The sequence below is a fragment of the Phalangium opilio genome, unplaced genomic scaffold (genome assembly GCF_054372755.1).
Source record: "Phalangium opilio isolate 3A_F unplaced genomic scaffold, DU_Popi_V2 ptg000505l_1, whole genome shotgun sequence".
Lineage (NCBI taxonomy): Eukaryota > Metazoa > Arthropoda > Arachnida > Opiliones > Phalangiidae > Phalangium > Phalangium opilio.
In genome coordinates this window covers 239,214-262,572 of record NW_028324239.1, presented here as the reverse complement: position 1 = coordinate 262,572, position 23,359 = coordinate 239,214, and the positions used below count along the sequence as shown (strand labels likewise).

Genomic DNA, 23,359 nt, shown 5'->3' with positions numbered 1-23,359 from the left:
TTCGTTGGATTTTGTGATTTCTTTTGAGCTTGGATTTCGTGAATTTTCTAATGGATTTCGCGATTTCGTTACTGATTTTGTGATTTCTTTGTTGATTTTGTGGTATCTTTACTGATTTTGTGATTTCTCTACTGATTTTGTGATTTCTTTACTGTTTTGTTATTTCGTTATTGATTTCGGATTTTTTGTGAGATTTCTTAAGTTGGATTTCGCGGGTAGCGTACGGAATTTCATGAATGACCGACCCCTTGCAAAAACTACTGAATAGACCTTTTCACACTTAGAGCGAGGGTGAAAAGGGGGTAAAATTCTCGAGAGGTGAGCAAGCGCAGAAACGATGTTTGTTGCCAGTCGTATTTATGTAACCATTGCTTTTACCTTACTAGTTAGGCATTCGAGTTTATTCTTATAAAACAGTGTTGTATTAATGGTTGTAAAAGTATAAATTGAACTTCCTAGGTGAAATTTTATCGAATTCAATTGATAGACGTAAAATTGGGGTAGTTTATAATATTCTAGTAATTCTAGAGACCAAATTGGGCGCTAAGGCTTACGAGCGTGTTATTCGCGGCGCTTTCGGGGCCGGGCACGGCACGGCATCGGCGATGTCCGCCGATGAAGCGATTATCCCATACGATCGCCGAGGCTTAGTGAGTTTTAACCAACTATTATCTTTGCACCGTCCCCATTAGAACTTAAACACTGTTTATTTCTTAACATGGTTTTAATTTTACTCTCTCGGTTTGAATACTAGGCATTTTATTTTAGTATTAAATTACAAAACGTTTTAAAACACGTCCATCGTAGTTTATTTTACACGTTAACTCCATAGAAGTGTAAAACTCGTGGCAACAAACTTGCAACTGCTCATGCGCGGCCATAAGTGTGAAAAGGTCTAAGAATTGTGTATCTATCTACCCTTTTAACATATCTATGCCGATCACGTGATCATAGTTTACCGCGTGAAACGTCGCAGAATTCTTGAGACATAAGCGACGATCAAATGGATCAGTATACTATCCGGGCTTGTATCTGCGCCAAATAATTCTGCATAGATATATTGCTTTCGGTTGCGCTGCACCTTAGTACTTAATAGCGAAGTACATAGATATTTTTAATTATTACAATTTAATGAAGTCTTGAGAAAAAAATAGAAATCGGCTCTAGTCTATAAATTCTATTGAAGTCACTTGAAGTCTTTAAATTATGTTGAAGTCACTAGAAGTCTTTACAAATTCTATTGAAGTCACTTGAAGTCTATAAAATGTAATGAAGTCACTTGAAGTCTATAAATTATATTGAAGTCACTTGAAGTCTTTATAAATTGTATTGAAGTCACTTGAAGTCTTTATAAATTGTATTGAAGTCACTTGAAGTCTTTATAAATTATATTGAAGTCACTTGAAGTCTTTATAAATTTTATTGAAGTCATCTGAAATCAAATACAGTTAGTGAAGTCTTTGAAGTCAAATGAAGTCTATGATAGTTCAATTGAAGTCATTTGAAATCTGAAATCAGGTGTACAAAATTTTCTTAGTGGTTTCCCCCTCGAATTCATCATAGCCTTTACCAGTATAATAAAAGATTAAAACTACACAGCCAAAAAGTATGAACATCATCATTATATAAAACAACACCACAAGACTTCGATAGACAGATCAAGAAATATAAATATTCAACTTCTATGCCGAAATAACAGACACTTTAGACTGGCGTGTGCAAAGAATGAGAGCGACTTTGGATTAAAAACAGCAAAGATATTCAAAGAAATAACCCTCGTATTTGTTGAGTGAGTGTCTATAGAACGTCAAACTGTACCAAGGCCAAATAATACGTGTCAATTATTTAATTTCCCTGCATAGTTATATAACGACTTGGCAAGCCTTGCCTTCAAGTTCATCAACACAATAGAAGTTCATAACAGATATGATTTTGCTAAAAAAACTTTTTTGAACAAAAGTTGCTTCAACGTTATTAAAATTTAGAACAGCAATGGTTTGTTACTAAAATTATGTACTTTACTATGTTGGGAGTTTGGGCGCACTCCTGTAAGCCAAGCTTCTGGGCGACAAAGTTTTGAGGGAATAAGGGACTTGTCAGCATGCCTACCCTACAGGAACTGACTACCCCGTGTCCGCGGCTGGTGAAATACCCCAAATCCCCCCTCCTTCACCACCCGATTAAACCTCAAGTACTTCACTCGTACCTCTAAAAAACCCAACTGTGATTAACCGCCTAATCACCTTGGACTTCAATTTAAATTTCCATCGAAACGCCTTATGAACGTTATTTTACGGACGTTTGCCAAACAAAACAAGCTCGATGGAATTAGTAAAATAAAGCTGCCAATTAATGACGTTAAGCAGTAATGCTATTTGAGTTCAAAAGTAATAAATATCAAAACAAAATAAAATGGACTGGAGATGTCGCTACCAAACACAAGGCACATCATTAACTCTCTGAACTAAATTGCAGATTCTACATTAACATAACAAAATCACGCGCGATGGAGCTAGTAAAAAAGCTTCCGATTACTGAAATTAACCATTAACGCCATCTTAGTTCAATAGTGAAACACAAGGCTCCTCATTAACTGTGAACTAAACTGCAGACTCTACATCAATAAAACAAAACCAAGCGCGATGGAACCAGTAAAAAAAGCTACCAATTAATGACATTAACCACTAACGCCATCTTAGTTCAATAGTATTAAATATAGAAAAAAAAATAAATCAACTGGATTGAAGATGTCACTAACGAAATACAAGGCGCTTCATTAACTCTCTGAGCTAAACTGCAGATTCTACACCAACAAATCACTACCCTTTTTAAAAAGCATCTTTAAGTATATTAGCAGTATTTTAACAAACTCCCCCTTCCCTTTTTTATACCTAAAATAATTTAACATTAAAACCCATGCTTACTATTTTTCTGGCTATTATATATTCTCAATTTTACAGTCCTAGGATTACATGTGTATAAATATTTTTTCATCATTGAATTATTCACTTGAGAGATTAACAAAATGATTATTGGTGCTCTAACGTTAATGTTGAACTTTTCACACTTTTTAAATCCAACCTTCACGTATGACTCTCTTTGAACATTTTTTTAATCCCTCTCATGTATTCATAGTGAAACTTACATTTTAGATTCAGTTAAAATTAATTATAGTTATTCCTAGCTTTTCCCTGTTAAGGTCTATTTTTTGACAGTTAGGACGCTATCACTAATTATTCTCAAAAGCCTTTCTGGTGTCCAAAATAATTTTCCTTATAAAGTTACGAATGAAACCCTTTAAAAAATACGCAACTATTAGCTTTAAACGTGAAAATAAAATTTTTATTTACTGGAAAATAATTATAATGAATACCATAAATAAATAACAACCAGGGAAATTCAATTCCAAATTGCGTCCTATAAATAAATGTAGCAATTATCAAACCAAATGTGTTTTTAAAATAAATCTTTAGCACATGCCAATAAAATAATAATCATACGTGTTTTAACTTTGAAAAAAAGTTTAACAAAAATATTCTTAAAGCAATTTATTGTTTTAATGACTTTTAAGTAATTACTGAACAGCCATAACTTTAAAAAATTACAATTTATATTTTAACTATTATATAAAATAAATAATACTATTAACCCTAACTTTTGTCATCAATAAACTACTGTAACTCTCATTTCACTTTATTTATCAAAGGTAAAATAGTTACCATTAGTTTCATAAATACTACTAAATAATTTGTTGATCCTATTATTTCCTATATTCAATGATAAATCTAAGCACAGTTCCATTGCCAGACTCCCGTAGTACGCTGGCTAATCATTTATCATCTATCCCAATGGCTAAATCCAATTAAAATTGTACTTAAGGACAGAGCGAAAAATAAAATATGCCAAACTACCACACTATACGGAAGAGAAAATCTTTTTAAGACGCGTTATATTTATATTATATTATAATTATTATGATATTGCCAGCTTTTCCAAAACACTACAAAATTGTATTTCTTTTCCCCTGAAATATTGCCAAATTATTGCTAGTTGTCTTATTTAATGCCACTTTTAACAAAAAAAATTACTATTTTAGTTTCTTAAATTAGGTTAAAGTTAATCACAAAAGATGGTAATCTATATGTTGAATCTCGTGTAAAGGTTAAGAGAAATATCCGTTCTGAATAAGATCTTGTTGACACAATGACATTGGAAATGGGGTTCAAAATTAACGTGAAAGCAACTGGTATATTCTGGTCTGGGTTCATCAGAAATAGTCGAACTAAAATCTTTGTCATGACATCACACCCTCGTATATCTACGAATTTCATCAGCTTAAATTAAGACTAAAAATATTGATGTGACGTCCCCTTAGCTAATAACTCTCAGTCTATTGAATGACAAACTATTTCCTTTTCTGCAGCTAGCGGGAATGAGCACTGAAATAAATTAATCACCACCGCATGTACGCAAAATTAATAAAAATTAAGACCGAAGTAACAGATATTAATCAAAACGCGTCTTGGATTTAACCAAGACCTACAAAGTATCGATAAGAACAAGGTTAATCACTTGACTGAATGCGCAGATATTGAAACTTTTTTTTTAATTAAAACTTACATGCTTAAGAAAGTATGTTCCATCACCCTATTCCATTGAATAAACTTACTTTACTGGTAGTAAATTTTTTCCCTCTCAATAATTTGAAAAATTTACTTATCTCGGGTTTTCGAGCACAATTCCATTCCCCGAAAACATTTTATAACTACATTTATTATCACTTTTAAGAGTTTTCGTGTGGAAAAATACCTCATAACTAGTAACTACACGTAACAATGAAAAAACGATTAGGGGGTAGTCTGCTTTAGCTTCTGCTGCGCCCGATACGAACAAGGAGGATGTATAGTTGTATACCCCCCTTGATAGAAGTACGCCTTGTGCCATTCTCATGCCTTGTCTTTCGCTGGCCTCGTCACCAAGGCAATAGCCCACTCAATTACGCGTTAAGCTGCTCGAGAATTCTGTGTGAATCACTTTTTAAGGTATTCGTCAGCAAATAGTAATTGTTTTTGAGAGCATTCCTCGCCTTGAAATAGGACAACTACGAAATAATTCGACCAAATTGAAGTTTAAATATTCGAACAAATCTTATTTTATAAATATCTTCTACCATTTCAATTTCTATAAAACTGTTCTACCAAATGCATAAAGAGTGCTACCAGAAGTCTCTGGGGCTACTAGAAATACAACATTTACTATAGGAAGATTCGCAGCGACAAGTTTAAAAATCCCATATTCCTTTAAAAACCGTTAATGCATTATCCTTGTTCCTGAAGATATACAGACTAAGTAGCAGAGTCGAGCCACAGCGTCGTAGATCACGCGACTTGGTGAACGCAGGCTATTTTTCAAAATAACCAAGTCATAAATTTCAGGCTACGACCACGCTTAAGTTAACAATTACAACAAAGAAAATCAAAAAATTACGAATATCATGCACGCCCCTACTGCTTGCGAACCATAGAAACGCCATGGCAGAACCGTTTGAACATTGTCTGTCGTACCGTTGCTATAGACCCTTTTTACGTAAAAAAGAGATGTCAATCCTTAGTATCGGGACATATGGGAGGGGGGGGGGGGGTTTGACCCCTCGCCGTCTCTGCTCTATTTATGATCTTTCCATCGACTCGACTCACTCGAGCGAGATGGAAGGCAAAGTTTTACCCCCGTGTCTTCCCATGTCGAAGTGGTCTATTAACATAACTCAGTTTAACCAAGAGTAAAAATCATAACGTCCATGTTGAATGTGCTGCCATTGTTGAAATTTGCACTAAAATTAACAAAAGGTTTCACTATGGAGCGTTCAGGGCATAAACGGGGATATGTTAGCAACCTATTAACGACACAATGTCATACACGTACTCTCTTAAAAGTGATAATAAATGTAGTTATAAAATGTTTTCGGGGAATGGAATTGTGCTCGAAAACCCGAGATAAGTAAATTTTTCAAATTATTGAGAGGGAAAAAATTTACTACCAGTAAAGTAAGTTTATTCAATGGAATAGGGTGATGGAACATACTTTCTTAAGCATGTAAGTTTTAATTAAAAAAAAAGTTTCAATATCTGCGCATTCAGTCAAGTGATTAACCTTGTTCTTATCGATACTTTGTAGGTCTTGGTTAAATCCAAGACGCGTTTTGATTAATTTACAAACAGTTCTTACCAAGTTTTCTTATTATTCGTATGTTTTGTTTCCGAGGCAAGCAACACCCACTTAAATAAATAGTCAATTAACGAAGTTTCCATTCATGTGTTAGTAATTTAACGACACTGTCGCTCATGTATTAGTCATTTAACGACACTTTCAACCACATTTTAGTCATTTATCAACAAGTTCAACCATCTTTTTCTCAACCCTTTCAACGACTTTTTATTCATTTAACAGCACTTTCACGCACGATTTAGTCATTTAACAACACTTTCAACCAAATTTTACCCATTTAAAAACACCTCCAACCGCTTTTCAGTAATTTAATGACATTTTCTATCATGTATTAGTCATTTAACGACACTTTCAACTACATTTTAGTCATTTAACGACACTTTCAACCACATTTTAGTCATTAATCAACAAGTTCAACCATCTTTTTCTCAACCCTTTCAAAGACTTTATTCATTTAACAGCACTTTCACGCACGATTTAGTCATTTAACAACACTTTCAACCAAATTTTACCCATTTAAAGGGTAAGAGAATCGTCGTTTACATTTTCGTTAATTTGTATAAGAATACTTAGGAGAATGTATAGAGAATTCAAATTTACCAACCATTTTGCTCTAACACTAATAGTTATTACGTAAAGTTCATTTAAACATTATTAATTTCAAATCGCGTTGGGAAAATGGTCGGCCATTTTATTTTCCTTGTGACGTAACTAACATGTATATTCGTGATTGGCTAGGCCTCTAGAGGAGACCGGTAGAGGGAACATAGATCTTGGAATATATGACTTTCCTAGAGATACACCTTAAAATAATGATGCCCCCTTATTCCCCTTGTAAAAATTTAAGCCTAGAAACGTATCTCTAGATTTTGTTTACCAATGTCATTGAGTAGGATTTCCTAAACGTCACGTCATTGCGTTGAAACTTCGATGAAAAAAATTATCTTATTCAGTTAAGCGTTGTGCAATTATGTATTTATTTATTTCTTTATTTATTTCTTTATTTATTTATTTATTTATTTATTTATTTATTTATTTCTTTATTTATTTATTTCTTTATTTATTTATTGTTGTTTGGTACATCAAGTCAGAAATTGACTTGTGGAGACCGCCTTGTACTACTGACAGTTTTTGTTATCACAGCTGATTGTATATAAGGTGTTTGTTTCAATTTTTCGTGGTTAAAATTATTAAGAAATGGCAACCGCGGCGTCCAGCTCTAGCAGCGATTCAGAGAATGAAGTAAATCTGTCTGATTATTCGATAGCATTTAGTGATTCGGTTTCTGAGGATGAAGAGCCGGATGGGGGAATTATTAGGCCTAGGATTTTAGGAAATTTAGGAAATCTTGCCCTCGGTGCTCAGCCTTATCAATTTGAGCCTGATGCTCCTCCACCACCTGTGCAAGATGAAAATGTTGAAATTGAAGTAGAAGGCCATGAAAGGCTAAATAACAACACATGGTAAGCAGTGAAAATGATCAAGGTAACGGTGTGGCTAACTGGTAATATACACAAATTTACTATGTAGGTGTTCTTGTGGAAAATGTGAACCGATGAACTCTATTGAAGAGAGCCTTTGTTGCCAAGAGGTTCCAAAGATTTGGAATAGAGTAAGGGATGGCGATAGCTGCATTACTCAACACCCAGCAACAGATTGTGTTTATTTGAACATATATGCCTTGGAGGCGGCGGTGTATGACTATTGTGATAATAACTTTGTTATCCCAAATGATGCCACAATTCACAAGTAATAGTATATTATATAATATTATTAATTTATAGAGTCAAATTTGATTAAAATTATTGTTACATTTAGAACCTACCGCTATATTGCCTATCGGAAATTTACCAGATGGATTCATAAAAGGCTAGGGCGACGTCAAAGACGACCTATTCCAAGCTGCGTCTTAACCACAATCAGAAGATCCTTTCCATCAGAAGAATATTCCGGATTTCGCTATCCACGATTTGACGAATAGTTATAAATAAATTACAAAAATTGAAATATTAAATAAATTTACGGAGAGAACAACGTGATAAGTTGATAACTGACTAATTAAAATGTCTCACAATTAGTTTATTTAATCAGTCGTCATATTTAATTGTAATTTATTTATAATTATTATAAACTTGATAAATTGTATCCTTCATAGTCCTTTATATTACTTTTAGAACACATATTGGCTATCGGAAATTTACACGATGGATTCAGAATATGCTACAACACCAAAGCTGACCAATTAGAAGAATCTTCACATCAGAAGAATTTTCAGGATTTTTTAAATAACATATGTAAATTTCATTCATAAATATTAGCGAGGAAAGATACACGTGACAGACGAAATTATTATGGGCCTATATATGAGGATAAAATATGCCAGTTACCGGATCTCACAACTATTTTTTCTAGATATTAGCCATGATAGAGCTTGATAAATAAACTGCAGTATTCATTGTTTATTAAAAAAATTTTTATTTCAAGTTGATTTGAATCGTTTCTTCTGCATGTATGTTTCAATTGCATCCGACTTGTCAGGATGAACATACTTTGCACTTAGTGGTTGTGGGATTGTAGGCGGATCTAATTCTCTTTCGTATAAATCTATTGCGTCAGTCATAGTAAGTTCCGCTCTTTCAAGTACCATTCCAAAGAGATTTTTTACGTAGTCTAAAAAATTGTTTACATTTCAATAACTAGAGTTATTTTTAATTTAACTTTTATATAATTAAAATTACCATATGTAGATGGCTCCCTAATAGGTTTGACACTATATTCTCCTTGTTTAGATTTAGGAAATGAAACGCTATAGCGTAAAGTACCATCGGCTTTACGAGCTTGGAGTTTGTTTGAATTTTCATTAAAATGTAAAACGGAAAGGGTCAATCTGGAAAACCACATAAAACAAATTAGAGTTTTACATAACTATGAAATTGAAATGTATGTTGAATTTACCTAGCCTCCATTATTATGTAAGGGTAATACACACTCTTGCTTGCAAAGTGCAATACTACACTGTGGTACGCTTCAACATTTGAAGTTTGAACAATGGGTGATAGCTGAATTATATCACGGCTGGCAAGTTTGACAATATAGGCCAACTTATTATACGCTTCTGATGCTAAAATGATTATTATTAGACCCAAGTAAATATCATATAATATAGTGCATTTATGTTATTGAATTACATTCTTCAAGCCAGTCTTTGGGTGAGGTAATTTCATCATGTGCACACCTTTCAAATAATCCATCATGACCACTATGTTTATTGGTAACATGACGTAGCACGGAAAGCCATTTGTCCCTCGCTAACTCCCCATTTCCGTTACTTGATACTGCGCACCAATAAACGTGATTAACAATACTGCGCTTCCATTTTAGGAGTATTTCACATTTTTTGGCCTTCCCGGCAGCCTCAATTTTTGTTTTAACTCCTAAAAACAAATAAATAAAATTTATTATGATTTGCTAAATAAGGTTTAAGTGCTATATACCTTTCGCAAGATGCCAGCAATCAAATAAATGCTTTACGGCAGGGTGTTCCTCTCTCATGAAACGGCGAATACTCTTATGTCGGTCAGTTACAAGAGTTTCTACCGTGACATCACTCAATGATAAGTAACGCAAGCCCCTCCGTAAACCTTCCAATTCCATGGCTTGACTGCTACTAACTTCGCTAGACTATAAAAGTAAATAATATGGTATTTAAATGTAACCACTGCCCGACTTTTAAATAAATTTAGACTTTACCTGGACCAATTCTAGATGTATTATTTTATTGGTGGTGCTTTCCATAAAACAGTAACTCCCATACAACGCAGAGTAACCGGGTGAATCACACCTTCCGTCTCCACCAATTTTTATAGTCTTACCTTCTAATGCCGTTAATAACTCGTCTTGCTGTCGTACCCAAGCCTTCAGTTGGAAAATAATTTTTGAAATTTAAACGAGGGACTGGTAAATTTAATAACATGGTTGCCACAGGTCAGTTAAAAGTCATGGAATTTGAATCTCAAAATCTTGTGACAACTCTGAATTAAAAAATTAATACTTACCTCTCTTATTGAGGGAACAAGATAAGCTTTTTGGAGTTTGCAATAGGCCCTTTTGCCAATCATGACTATACCAATTGACCTAAACATTCTCAAAACTTTGGAGGGGTTTAATCCCGCGAAAAGAATAGCTCCCGCAATTAAGAGATTGCCCAGTGGTTTTCGAGTTATTTTGGGCTGGCTTTGCCAAATAAATGTGTGCTTATTTTCACAAACAGCTCTAACAGTAATCAGGGATCCAATAACAGATAAGGTTTGAGTGCACGGTGCCAAACAGGAAAAGCAATATTTGAACAACAGTAGTAGCGCTGATTGAAAAATTATATATTTCGGTTCAGATACTACATCATCAACAGGATCCAAGTGGTCTGAGAAACTATTTGTAATAAGTTAATAGCATTAAGACTTAAATGTGTAAAGTTCTTTGAATGTGTTTAACATGCAAACCATACTCAATGATACTTGTATCTCCCAAGCCAAGAGTTGAAGGTGTGAAACTTGTATCCAAGGGGTCAAGAGTTTCACTGACATCAATTATGTCAGATCCATCATCATCTTGTTCTATAATAGTAGAACTAAGATGTTCTGCTTCTGTTTGAATCCCAATATCTACCTTCACATCTTGGGGGGTTTGACAGCCTATCAAATGAGGACAAATTAAAACTCATTCGCCAATTCAGATTTCAAAGATTATGATACCTTTACTTCGTGATTTTCTACAAGTTTGCACACCTATACTTCTGCCACAGTTATACACTTGTATATATTTGTTCTTAGTTTTACAATTTTCAATTGTGGGATTCTTAATTTTAATTGAATGCTTTCTTAGTGAAGTCTCTTTGTCATAACTAGACAAAGTAGACTCAGCAGGCTCAACAAATGATTGGATCAATTCACCGCTACTAAAACCCGATTTATGTAGGATTTTACGTTGTGGCATTACTACATCAATAGATAAATCCACATTTGTGTGGGTAGAACAACTAGGGGTGGGACTTTGTACTTTTTCGCGTTTCTCTATGGGACAATCGCCAGGAAAAAGTGTTGGGATCGCTGACTTAGTCAAGCTCAATTTAACCTTCTTCTGCAAGCTTTTTAACACATCAGGGTTGTGAACAAAACAATCGTTTGTAAAATGACTGGAACAAACAGTGGATCTCTCTTTTGGTGTCCAATTAGGTCTATCAATGTTTTGCAACCATTTTTCAGCTAAAGAAGGGTCTTTTGGCCAATAATGAAAAGATATCTCCTTGTTGGTGTTGTTATTTTTACACCCAGGAACGACGCAAACAACAGACGGTCTAGGCATAACTTCCGTTTACAATTATTTTGATTAATGATTGTTTAAAATTTGTCGAGCACTTGAAAAGGTACAACCCTTGGCCACACGAGAGACACGAAGAAACTGAAAAAACGGAATCTATGCGGGAATGACGCAAAAAAAAAACTTGACCTTAATGTAAAGTTCGGTTCATAGATGGCTCGCGCTTCGCGCTCTCTACGTAACAAACATGTGAAACAAGTTGGCTAAGACATAACTGGCGTCAAGTTGGGGGAGGAGTTATGTCGATATTTAAATGGATTTTAAGTAGAGAAATAAATTTTAAATGAAACTAAAAGTATGAAATTTAGGAAGAAGAGATTCGAAAGTGTAAGTTAAAACCATTTTCATTATAATTGGAGAGTATGTACAAAACGATTCTCTTGCCCTTTAACAACACCTCCAACAGCTTTTCAGTAATTTAACGACATTTTCTATCATGTTTAGGCATTTAACGACATTTTAATTAATGTTTTAGTCATTTAAAGACACTTTCAACCACTTTTTAGTCATTTATAAGCGCATTCAAACTTCTTTTTTCTCAGCCATTTTAACGACTTTTTATTAATTTAACAACACTTTCAACGACTTTTCATTCAATTAACAACACTTTTAAGCACGATAGAATAGGTTAGGTTTGATTTTGTTTAGTAGCCGAGATTTAAATTACCCACGCAAAGGCTTAACAATTTCAAATTTCGTGTCAAAGTTTTGAAGAAAGTGTTTTGAGTTTCCAGTTTTTCTTAAATATTTAAATAAATAACTATATATTAGTTAATTGGCTTCATCCCAAGTTCGACTAGACTCTCTTAAACAAACATTTTGGACAGACAGCAGGAATTCCGATCCCATTTCCGCTTTGGCGCGAGATTTGAAAATATCAACTTAGGGGATAAGTGTAGAGATTTAAATAGAATATTCGCAGTGCGATAGGCTTAGAATAGGTTAGGTTTGGTTTGGTTTTATACCCGAGATTTAAATTACCCACGCAAAGGCTTAACAATTTCAAATTTCGTGTCAAAGTTTTGAAGTGTTTTGAATTTCCAGTTTTTCTTAAATATTTAAATAAATGTAATTAATATTAATTATTTTCTTCGACAATTATTTAAGTTAGCGTGCGTTGCACCCTGTTAAGTCAATAAAATTATTATTAATGGTATACATTAATTAATATTAAGGTTTGAATCAGAATGTATGCCGTCTGTCACCATTCCCAAAATATCTTAGTATATAAGACGTTCAGTTCCTAATATATTATAACTGTAGTATAACATCCTAATCTTTGCTTGCCTTATCAGCAAACTCAGGATTTTGAAAATCACAATGAACTTTGGTCTTGATTGAAGTCCGATAAGGCTTAACATTTTCAAATTTCCCGCCCAAATAAAAACAAAATGGCGCCGAGAAGAAACGATGACGTCAGAGCCCAAATAAAAACAAAATGGCGCCGAGAAAAAAATGGCGCCGAGAATGACGTCAGAGAAAAACAAGATGGCGCCGAGAAAAAAATACCACAGAGAAAAAAATGGCGTCGATACCATCGTGATACCGTCGATACCATTGAATACCATTGAATACCATCGATACCATTGAATACCAAGTGAATTTGAATCGGCCTTTTCTACCTACTGCTATGGTTTTATCATGATAATGGTAATACTATAATCCAAAAGAGAATATTCATAGTAACAGAATCATAGTAGAATTAAAGGATTATGAATACCCAAAAAACCGATTGCAACTCAGAAATTGAAGCAACAGCATTTAATAACTTCGTCGTAATCTACTTCAGAAAAGCCGCGCGTGTTATTATAGATAACGAAACGAATCTGACATTCAATCCCACCTTAAATATGCTCAGACTACTTCCATCAATACTGTATATTATAATGCTGTATAACACCGCACGTAGATTTGGATTCGGTGCATTTTAGATTGGTATCGACTTCAGAACCATACTCTGATCAATACCAGTTATGCTTAACTGCGCCATCTATGTTTAAAACGACAAACTTTAGATTAAGGGAGTTTGGTCAGCGCCATCTATAGGACGTTCCCTTGGGGACAATTAGGCTTACTGAGAGTGGAAGAGGAACACAACAATGGGGGTCGGGAAAACCCGATATGAAATTCAATTAAAACCGTTTGGAAAATTTCGTGTTTGAGGAAGGAAGGGTAACCGGGAATTTTAGTTGATTCCCATTGGGATGTTCTTTTTCGGGCTTTAGTCGATAGTTTGTGTATTTTGCGTACCTTATGTCGAAGTTTATAGTTTTCTAAAGCCTGGTTTTCACTGGCCCAAAACGCAGGAAAAACCGCGTTCCGCGCCGTTTTTTTAGAGGTAACTTGCCGCAAAGTTTCGCGTTTTCTGGGCAGCAAGCATGAAATTGGTTTTCTATTTTTCCGCAAATTTATACGGAAAGGAAAGCGGTGGCCAATAGGAATCGACGAATGCGTGACGTCATAGGCTTGGTTTTGGTCAGCTCGCGAGGCTTTTCTTCGACGCCATTTTTCTTTATTCAAGACGTTTCTGTTGTCTAGTTAAATTTGTAAAAATGTATTGTTAACGATTTGCTAAAGAAATTTGGCTTAATCGTTATTTACACGATAAAATTGAACGTTTTTACAAAGACAATAAAGTCTAAGAAAATCGATAGGTTGCTATTAGTGCATTTTCAACATAACTGGTAAGCCTTGGTCTCCACGAGCTCGCACACTTTCATGATATTACAAGTTTGGTGAAAACGTTTTGCCGCCGTTTTTTAAGTACTTTTCCGCAAAATTTTGCGGATTTTTCTTTTCTGTTCCGTGAAAATTTCGGCAGTGAAAACCAGGCTTAAAGCGCTCGTGCACATTTTTTGAGGCAAGGAGGATTTTCAGAGGTGGAGTCTCGCTTTGAATTAAGTTTAACCAGGAGTTAATAACACTGGAGTGCATTCAGCGAACAAATAAGACGTTATTCAAAAATTACGTGACGCAAAAAAGTGCTATTCTTCAACAATATACTTGAAAAGAAAGAAGAACATTTGTGTGTGACAAAAATAATGGGACTAAAATTGAAATACACCCTTTGCAAAAAAGAGGCGCAGTATAGCTTATCTTGATGTAACATTTTATCTAACCACCGACTTTTGAAAATTGGTCTATAGCTTCTGCTGTTCTTACTTTTTAGAACATATGTAGCCTGTTTAATAGAGTTTCTCCTTAACAATTATCAGGGATAGATTTAATTTCAGAAGAAGAATGGAGAACGGTTAATATTTACTTCAGTCCGTCTCATAGCCCAGTATAGAGCCCCCTCCCTACAAAACGTAACGAAAGGTTTAAATTATCTTATTGGCTCACTTAAACTACGTTTTGATGACGGTGCTGACGGGGACGGCGAAAAATACGCAATTCCTTTTTACCTCTGTCGCTATGATCCGCCTATTCTTTCATATCCATCCGTCCGCGACTTTGACGCGCACTCACATTACTCTGTTCTCCATTACTATTTCTAAAATAAAATCTATCCCTGCTTGTCGTTCTCGAACTCACTCGAGCTGTAAGTCTCTTCTAGCATTACTATGAATAGGAAGCGTCATACTTATGGAACATACCTTATAAACTTATGGTAATATAAAATCCCTTCAAAATTTAGAGAATTAATTTCCGCTTTAATCCCAATGGCCTTCTATACAAGGCAATTTTTAATTGATTAAAACGTCGTCTGCTTTATATTATATCAGGGATAGTAGTAATTTTAGAAGCAAGAATGGAGAACAGAGTAATCTGGGTGCGCGTCCTTCCTCGGGTCATACTTATGGAACATATCTTATAAACTTATGCTTTTATTCATAGTAAATAGAACGGAGATTCCGGTAAAAGTCTTCAATTATATTAAATTATGCTGTATAATGTAGTAAAACATGATTCGTCACGTTGCAATTTCACTACGACTCTTTATAAATAGTAGCACTTACGCAAAGATAACCCCAACCCCCGCTCTCCGCAATAAGTAATTTGTGAACAGCCCATTAGAGTTCGCGCAGCTAAAAGCTTACGACAGGCGTTTACCTTGGTCCATCAATCAATCAATTGTTAATGTATAATTACAATAACTTTATGGTCTTCAGGGCAAAGTGAACCTCTCCAAGTCGAGATGATTTCCAGAAGTTTGCACTGGTTAGTGAGAGCTTGTCATGAAGTGACAACGTAGGTGAAACGTCATAGATTTTGGTAAAGCGACGCCTGGTGAGGCGCTGTCAAAGGCTTAGTACAGACAGGGATAGATTTAATTTTAGAAGTAGGGATGGAGAAGGGTTAGTATTTACTTCAGTCTGACTTATAGCCCAGTATAAAGCCCCTCCCCCCAACACGTAACGAAAAGTTTAAATTATCTTATTGGCTCACGTAAACTACGTTTTGATGACGTTGCTGACGGGGACGGCGAAAAATACTGAATTCCTTTTTACCTCTGTCGCTATGACCCGCCTCTTCTTAAATACCCCTCCGTACCGTGGAAGGGGATCCGGGACTTTGACGCGCGTCCAGATTACTCTGTTCTCCATTCCTACTTCTCAAATTAAATCTATCCCTGGTACAGACTAAATAGGAAGACGGACTGCAAAACCGAGTATCATTCTCGAACTAACTCGAGCTGTAAGTCTCTTGCATTACGAAGTATATGTAGTGTCATGCTTATGGAACATAACTTGCCATATTTCTTAATTAAGAAAAACTAATCCGTAATTGTTAACAATAAAGATAAAAGATCCTAGTTTAAAAACTTACATGAAATCGGAAGATTTAGTAAAAGATAATATCGAGAATTCACTTGTATGATCAAGTTTTTAGCTCTCTACAAATCAGAGTACATTCAGCCTGGATATAGTTTCAAAAGAGCCCAGTATAGGCTACAAATTAACCAATATAATTTAATTTGCCTTAAAACATCTAATTTACAATTATATCAGTTAAACCTTGCTTTTATAATCGTGGCCTTAATTTAATTTCAATTATAGTAAGGGAATTTTTTAGTCATACCCAATGAGCGCGACGGGTTTTTCGAATAAATAAAAAGTCACCACATTTGTCTCCAAGATTTCCGTGGTTTTTCTACTACCTTTCAGTAAAAAAAGTTAATTTTGACATTTGGCTTAAAATTAAACGTTTGAAATGCCCCGTTTACGCTCTTATTCACTTCCGTGCATGATTACTCCTTGTCCAATGAGCAGTGACGAGTTTGCCACTTCTTATCGAGCGGAGTCTGTGAAGCCGAGCCTTAAGTCATGTTCACACTTATATTGGAATCGCCGTAACGGTTCAGAACTGGTTTTCCCACATATAGTTTTGAAACCCTCTCTATATCTAGCTTGATATATATCTAAGCTATTAGCAAGGATAGCTATATTAGCAAGGATTATGGGACTTGCCCGTACGAAACCTTTTAACGACTTGCGTTTTCTTGCCTGACTTTTAACTTTAAGAAATTTCTTTTAGTGCTGTCTGCTAAATCATTCCGGGTGAAAAATACCCTCAACAGTACTTGGAAACTTGTCTAAAAGCCCGCTCAAGTTGATTCACGAGAAACTTCAAATCACCGCGTTTGTAATTAGTTTTGTTGATGACAATAGATCGAGCGACTATAGTGTCATTAAAAATGGGGTGTAGACTGTAACCTTCAATCTAGGCACGCTCTTGTAAGTGGGGATACTGTACGCGCCAAGTAGGGGGATGACACTGAGCTAAGAGATAGAAGGATATGACGTTTGTATACGTAGTACTGACACTACTATATTTTGTTCACACTTATCCGGCGAAATTTCTCCGGCGAGTGTGAACAAGGCTTTAAAGGTCCTCTAAGTATTGGAGATTTTGGGAGCACATCCCCCCCCACCCTGGGCTCGCGCCCGGCATCGATTTGGAAAATTATCCTTGGCAAGTGAGGTTCAATTTATTGCTTTATTATTCAAAAACTTGACTCTTGAAAGTTGATTCCGATTCCAATCCCAATCTTTAACTTTTCCGAATGAGAATTCCCATTACCTCTAGCCACAACTCCCACACATATTTGAATATTAACAGAAATTTCCGTAATTTCAGGGATGGAAGGGTTAAAGGTCGAATATTAGATAATGGGGTCATTGCTCATAGCTTTTCCGATTTAATTTCACGATTGATTTGATATTAAGTTTACAAGATATGTTCCGTAAGTATGACACGTACTACCTATACTTCGTAATAGAGAGCTTTCAGATGGGATAGTAGTACGTCACACCCTCCCAAGTCTTACCGCTGTTCTGGTAGCCATATTGGGTGGTCTCAGCTTCATTCCTGCTTTGAACCCACCAATATGGCAGCGTAAATTATGTCACGAGACTCAGCTCCTCCTCCAACCGAAAGCTCTCTATACTAGAGACTTACAGCTCGAGCTAGTTCGAGAACTACAAGTGAGAATAATTTCACGCGGTTTTACAGTCCATCTTCCTTTCTAGTCTGTAGTAAGTCTTTAACAGCGTCTCACCAGGCGTCGCTTTACGAGAAGCTATGACCTACGTCACTTAATGACAAGCTCTAATTTGTAACCAGTGACAAAATTTTGGAACATATCTTATGAACTTAAGCCAATATGCAAAAGATATTGATTGTAAATCTCTCAATTGCTAAGTGAAGTAATAAATACAATGTACGATCATCGGATCAATTCTAGTTAAGGGTGTTTTAAACAAAGTAAAATGGGTTAATTAGGATTTAATAAGATGGTATGTTTACAAGAAAGACTATAGATATGGCTTTATAACGAAGGAGTGGTAACTTTGAAGTGCTATCTAACGTCTTTGGACCCATTCACAGTCCAGCTTTTTATCTTAACCTTAAACTAAGCAGACGATACTGCTACCTCTATTTTGGAAATAGCGTCTTCAAGCAGCTAAAATTTTGAGTCCTATACAATAGGGTTATTTGAAGAAATTGTTCCTTAGTTTAACGAAAATATACTTTCTTAAATGGGAATTTGGGGACAGCTTTATGACTACACGATATTGCCAGTCAAAACTATAACACTGACAATTTTTAATATCACAGGATGGCTAAGGAACTTTGGTTTATTAGAAATATAAATTAAAATTAAAACATACTTGGATCTAATTTTTGGTGTGTGACAGTCTAAAGACGTCAAAATGTCACAAACCTCTTAAATGGCTTGAGATGCGAATATTTTTCAACTCAGCCCAACTTTTAGAAATTTGAAGAATGTTTCTAACCTTTCTTTGACAGCCGCGATGCCCTCGTTGACGGTCGAACGGTTGAATCTTTTCATGTAAGCGTACATTTCCGGTTTATTGTCTCGCAAAACTGCCTCCGTGTTTCCAAATGGAATGGTGCTGAAGCGAAAGGCTGGATCCACCAGATACGGATTTTGAAGCTATCAAAATAAAAATTCCAAATTTATTGATCTAATCAGGGATAGATTTAGATTTAATTTTAGAAGTAGGAATGGAGAATTGAGTAATGTGGGCGCGCGTCAAAGTCCTGGACCCCCTTCCCCGGTACGGAGGGGTATGAAAGAAGAGGCGGTTCATAGCGAGGGGGTAGACACTTTGGATCTCTGTGTACACCTGAGTTCAAAAGAGTTCAGCTTTGACAGTGCATTGAGTTCAAAGCCTTCGGAACTCAGAGTTCAGCTTTGACTGTACATTGAGTTCAAAGCCTTCGGAACTCAGAGTTCAGCTTTGACTGTACATTGAGTTCAAAGCCTTCGGAACTCAGAGTTCAGCTTTGACTGTACATTGAGTTCAAAGCCTTCGGAACTCAGAGTTCAGCTTTGACTGTACATTGAGTTCAAGACATATTGTACACCTGAGTTCTCAAGTGTCTACCCCCTCGGTTCATAGCGACAGAGGTAAAAAAGGAATTACGTATATTTCGCCGTCCTCTTCAGCAACGTCATCAAAACGTAGTTTAAGTGAGCCAATAAGATAATTTAAACTTTCTGTTACGAGTTGGAGAGAGTGGGCTCTATACTGGGCCATAAGTCGGACTGAAGTAAATCCGTTGTCCATTCCTGCTTCTAAAATTAAATCTATCACTGACCTAATATTGAAGTTCCTTATAACAAAAATAAAACTTAATAAAATGTGTAAAAAAATTATATATTTTAATGTATCCGATCATTCACGATCAGGTTGTCAGGTGGTTTTAAGTGTTTCTCTCCATGTAGACACTGTAAAGAGTCTTTGAGGCTTGGGCCCACCCTTATAAAGTGTCTCATTACAGTCTTATTAAGTAACTCATCTTTTTTTACAACCTTAAATTCAATAAAACGGGTTATTAAAAAAAAAACTAAAATATTAAGGGTCTAAAATGGGACGTTTTTAAGAGGCTTAATTGCAAGGGGTTCGCGGATCCAACCTTGAGGAAACCTTCCTCAGACCAGAAGGTTATAATAGAAGAAGGATGACACACTGTATCCTCTTAATACTTTAGTTGTGTAACAGGATTCATCCCAGGCTCACCCATTTTTGTTTGCTCTCCTGCTCATCAAACTTAAGATGGGCATCGCACCGTGCTAGGGTGAATTCTATGGCTGTTCGGTACTAAATCCTCAACAATCAACCCACAAACCTTGATTGTCTTGACGTGGAACAAAAATAAACAAGCGCTAATAGAGTAATGATGAGGGAACTATTTATCGCGTATGTGGTTCGGTTTAGTAAAATTGCTCCAAATGTTAATCTGATGTTAGGAGGAAGAATTTTGTTGCAATTGCCCCGCTTTGTGGTATATTTCTCTCGAAGAGAAGTATTGTAGACTTCTGCTAATATTAACAGTGACGTTTTGTCAAATTGGGAAGAATCATGTTACAATTGCCCCGCTTTGTGGTACACTTCTCTCGAAGAGAAGTATTATTGACTTCTGCAAATATTAACCGTGAAATTTTTTCAAATTTGGTAACTAATTGCGATTGTGTAAAAGGAACAAACATACAAACTTCCTGAAATATATAAGATATCTATGAAGGGCGCAAGTAGTAGAATAATATTGAAGATATCTATTAAAAAGCATGAAAGCTATTTAAGGCGTACTTCAGAATCTAACCACAATCTAATTAACTCCATTAGTCCGCTAATTAATCAGTATTGGAATTGATCAAAGGTAATTAATTCAAATCGCCTATTGTAACAATACAATAGAATGGAATTTCGAATCTATATTCAATAGCAACTAGTTAAAACGATAATTAAGGGGAACCAATTAGTGATTAATGAACGGAAGGTCCGTCAGTGAAACTAAACAGTAGCGTTCCCCGCCTCTAGCTCTAATCTACTTGTAACTAAAAGTAAATGAATCCGAAGATAGCAATAAACATATTCATATTCAACCATTTTAAAATACGTTTCTTAAAATGATACCCAGGGCTAGAACTCTTAATATATCAACTGAAACCACGTTTCTATCCACAATATAGACCCAACCAACAAATCTTTTGAATTTTTAAAACGGCACAGATCTCGTTCTCGGTTTTTGAGGCAAGAAAGGGTTAAATGGATTGGCTTGATTTTGCCAGAGAGGAGATTTGCCATGCGCAGAACCTGTTTTACCCGAGGGGGTAGACACTTGAGAACTCAGGTGTACAATATGTCTTGAACTCAATGTACAGTCAAAGCTGAACTCTGAGTTCCGAAGGCTTTGAACTCAATGCACTCTCAAAGCTGAACTCTGAGTTCCGAAGGCTTTGAACTCAATGCACTCTCAAAGCTGAACTCTTTTGAACTCAGGTGTACACAGAGATCCAAAGTGTCTACCCCCTCGGTTTTACCCCAAGAGTCAGACTCTAATCCAATCAGAAAATTAACAGATTTATTTTCGTCGCTCGACGACAGATGGTACTATAGAGTCAACTTTATTAGTCACGTGATCCTATCCCTTAGAAGGAGACGAGACGAAGCCAACTTGTTTAATTGTTGGTTGGGTCTATTAAAGAAGATACAAGGAATTTAGGTTTCCGTAATGGACACTACGCGTTAGGCTTCTCCGCGAAGCACTGGGGACTACTCCTATTTGACGAATCCGTGAGGTGGTACTATTCGACCAATAGGGGGTCCTCCCCAGGGCTTGGCAGATAAGTCTAACGCATATTGTAAATTCATTACGGTAACCTTAATTGTTCGTATCTTCAATGAATGGATATTGCGACACTATTTCTATGCATGGATACAAGTTTAATAATAAGAATACTTTGGTCGTTTGTCTAGGGGAATTAGTATTTAATATTTAACACTGTCAGCATTATAAAATTAAGAAGTTACAGTTTAACATAGTACTACTAAAATATTCACTACAAACGTTTGGTTTGGTTCTGGTCAATAATCGCGAAGAGCTCTTATGTTAAGTAAGCCGAAAGTACGATACCATGGTTTCTTGCAGAGGCGTTGCCCGTCGTTCCGACATAGTTGTCCCGCGCGTTAAATTTCCAGGCCTACCGGACCCTTTGTTCGACACGATATTTAAAGTATTTTGCGCGCACTAGCAGCGTTGAAGTCTTGGCGCCAACATGATCCTTCCTTGGGCGGCTGGATCGTCTCGGGTCATCCCGGGGCCTTGCGGCTAACGTCCTTAGAGTTCGGGTCCTGGAGCGATGGTCATCGGTCGGCGTGGCGGCAGCGAGCAGAGCAAGAGAGAGAGAGCCATTGTGTGCCCCCTCCTTTTATAGTTTTTTCGTTCCCGCGTTTTGACGTCACCAATGTGATTTCGCGAGGTTTATAGTTTTTTCGTGCCCGCGTTTTAACGTCGCGAGTGTGATTTCGCGAGACCAGGTAAAAAACCAAACGCGACCAGAACCAGTAAAAAAAGGGGCCCTTCATAAAGGGTTAGTTTGTTTTGCTAACATATTAAAAAACATCTAACGCGATATTTACATTGATTTTTAGGGAGGTCAAATAAATTATTGTTACATTCCCCTCCACTAGGCTTCGAACGACCTCGTTCGATAAGAAAACATATTTACAAAAAAAACTCTTATACAGTTCGAGAGAGAAAAAAAATTGCACGAAGTGATGCCAAAAAAAAATATCAAAAAAAAATTAACATCGAAAAGAAGTGCACAGCAAAAACTAAGAATAAGTTAAACAAATCATGATATTATATACAAGGATCCTATTAAAAATTATACAATACTGCAGTAGAAAAAAAAATCATACTAAATTACACCTAGAGATAACCACTCTATATCACTAAATTATCTGATTATACCAAGAGAAAACCACTCTAAATCATACTAAAACAAAATTTCGTAAATCCGACATGAATTATATTTAATTATTCCGAGTATTAATTACTCTATTAGTTATCCTATTCCTAGGCCTAAGCCTCCTGCGATACGATAGTTGGTCACTTATCATGGAATCGGGGGAACTAGACCTGGGGGACTGAATAGTGCGAACAAGATCGCCGGCTTCACCGCCGTTAACTTCAGGGGCATGAACTGGTTCCATCTCGCTATCGCGAGAATTATGGAGCTTCAATTGCGTAATATGGTACGTGCCCTTTAAAACTTTACCATTGCGTATGGTAGCTAATCTATAGGTGAGAGGACTTAATTTCCTATGAATTTTGAAAGGCCCATCCCAATTAGCTAATAATTTGGCAGCTATTCTCTCACCTGCGCAAGACTGATTATGCTTCTTACGCCAGACCAATTGACCTTCAGAGAATTCAACATCTCTTCTTTTCTCATTAAAATAGGCAGACTGCCTTGACTGCTCTGCTAAAATGTTATCCT

At 36.0% G+C, this 23,359-nt stretch overlaps 3 protein-coding genes and 2 long non-coding RNA genes across 9 annotated transcripts in view; 2 read left to right on the top strand and 3 right to left on the bottom strand.

Annotated features, from left to right (window-relative positions):
- Positions 1-23,359, bottom strand: part of LOC149589743 (glutamate receptor ionotropic, NMDA 2A-like) — a 62,425-nt gene that overhangs the window by 29,888 nt on the left and 9,178 nt on the right. For both annotated transcript variants that reach the window (XM_089861781.1, XM_089861780.1), the window contains exon 2: positions 18,843-19,003. In XM_089861781.1, the coding sequence (XP_089717907.1) occupies positions 18,843-19,003 (161 nt within the window). The remainder of the gene's footprint in view (positions 1-18,842; positions 19,004-23,359) is intronic.
- On the bottom strand, positions 2,335-5,757 carry LOC149589747 (uncharacterized). Of its 2 annotated transcripts, XR_016379560.1 has the most exons (3): positions 5,171-5,739; positions 3,374-5,101; positions 2,335-3,295 (listed from the first exon to the last, which is right to left on the bottom strand). It is a non-coding gene; the product is annotated as an uncharacterized LOC149589747 (long non-coding RNA). The 2 variants fall into 2 exon arrangements; XR_016379559.1 differs by having other exon boundaries at positions 3,374-5,757.
- On the top strand, positions 7,143-7,978 carry LOC149589746 (uncharacterized). The gene is made up of 3 exons (XM_089861769.1): positions 7,143-7,197; positions 7,313-7,688; positions 7,756-7,978. Exons 2-3 carry the CDS (start codon positions 7,423-7,425, stop codon positions 7,976-7,978), a joined length of 489 nt encoding a protein of 162 aa, XP_089717895.1. The 5' UTR covers positions 7,143-7,197; positions 7,313-7,422.
- LOC149589745 (uncharacterized) lies at positions 8,199-8,708 on the top strand. The gene is made up of 2 exons (XR_016379550.1): positions 8,199-8,331; positions 8,400-8,708. It is a non-coding gene; the product is annotated as an uncharacterized LOC149589745 (long non-coding RNA).
- LOC149589744 (uncharacterized) lies at positions 8,677-11,989 on the bottom strand. 3 transcript variants are annotated; one of them, XM_089861763.1, is made up of 9 exons: positions 10,977-11,989; positions 10,730-10,916; positions 10,281-10,653; positions 9,976-10,140; positions 9,720-9,906; positions 9,414-9,659; positions 9,181-9,346; positions 8,964-9,112; positions 8,677-8,895 (listed from the first exon to the last, which is right to left on the bottom strand). In XM_089861763.1, the coding sequence occupies exons 1-9, from the start codon at positions 11,584-11,586 to the stop codon at positions 8,705-8,707; spliced, it is 2,274 nt and encodes a 757-aa protein (XP_089717889.1). In that variant the 5' UTR covers positions 11,587-11,989; the 3' UTR covers positions 8,677-8,704. The 3 variants fall into 3 exon arrangements, with proteins under 3 accessions (XP_089717889.1, XP_089717890.1, XP_089717891.1); XM_089861764.1 differs by having other exon boundaries at positions 10,281-10,645; positions 10,977-11,117; XM_089861765.1 differs by lacking the exon at positions 10,977-11,989 and having other exon boundaries at positions 10,281-10,645; positions 10,730-10,959.

Excerpts from the sequence above, each read along its gene's own strand:
- LOC149589746 (XM_089861769.1), top strand. The coding sequence starts at position 7,423 with ATGGCAACCGCGGCGTCCAGCTCTAGCAGCGATTCAGAGAATGAAGTA. Across the intron at positions 7,689-7,755 it reads AGGCTAAATAACAACACATG|GTGTTCTTGTGGAAAATGTG; the intron begins GTAAGCAGTGAA and ends TTTACTATGTAG.
- LOC149589744 (XM_089861763.1), bottom strand. The coding sequence starts at position 11,586 with ATGCCTAGACCGTCTGTTGTTTGCGTCGTTCCTGGGTGTAAAAATAAC. Across the intron at positions 9,907-9,975 it reads TACATCTAGAATTGGTCCAG|TCTAGCGAAGTTAGTAGCAG; the intron begins GTAAAGTCTAAA and ends TTACTTTTATAG. Across the intron at positions 9,660-9,719 it reads TTGCTGGCATCTTGCGAAAG|GAGTTAAAACAAAAATTGAG; the intron begins GTATATAGCACT and ends ATTTGTTTTTAG.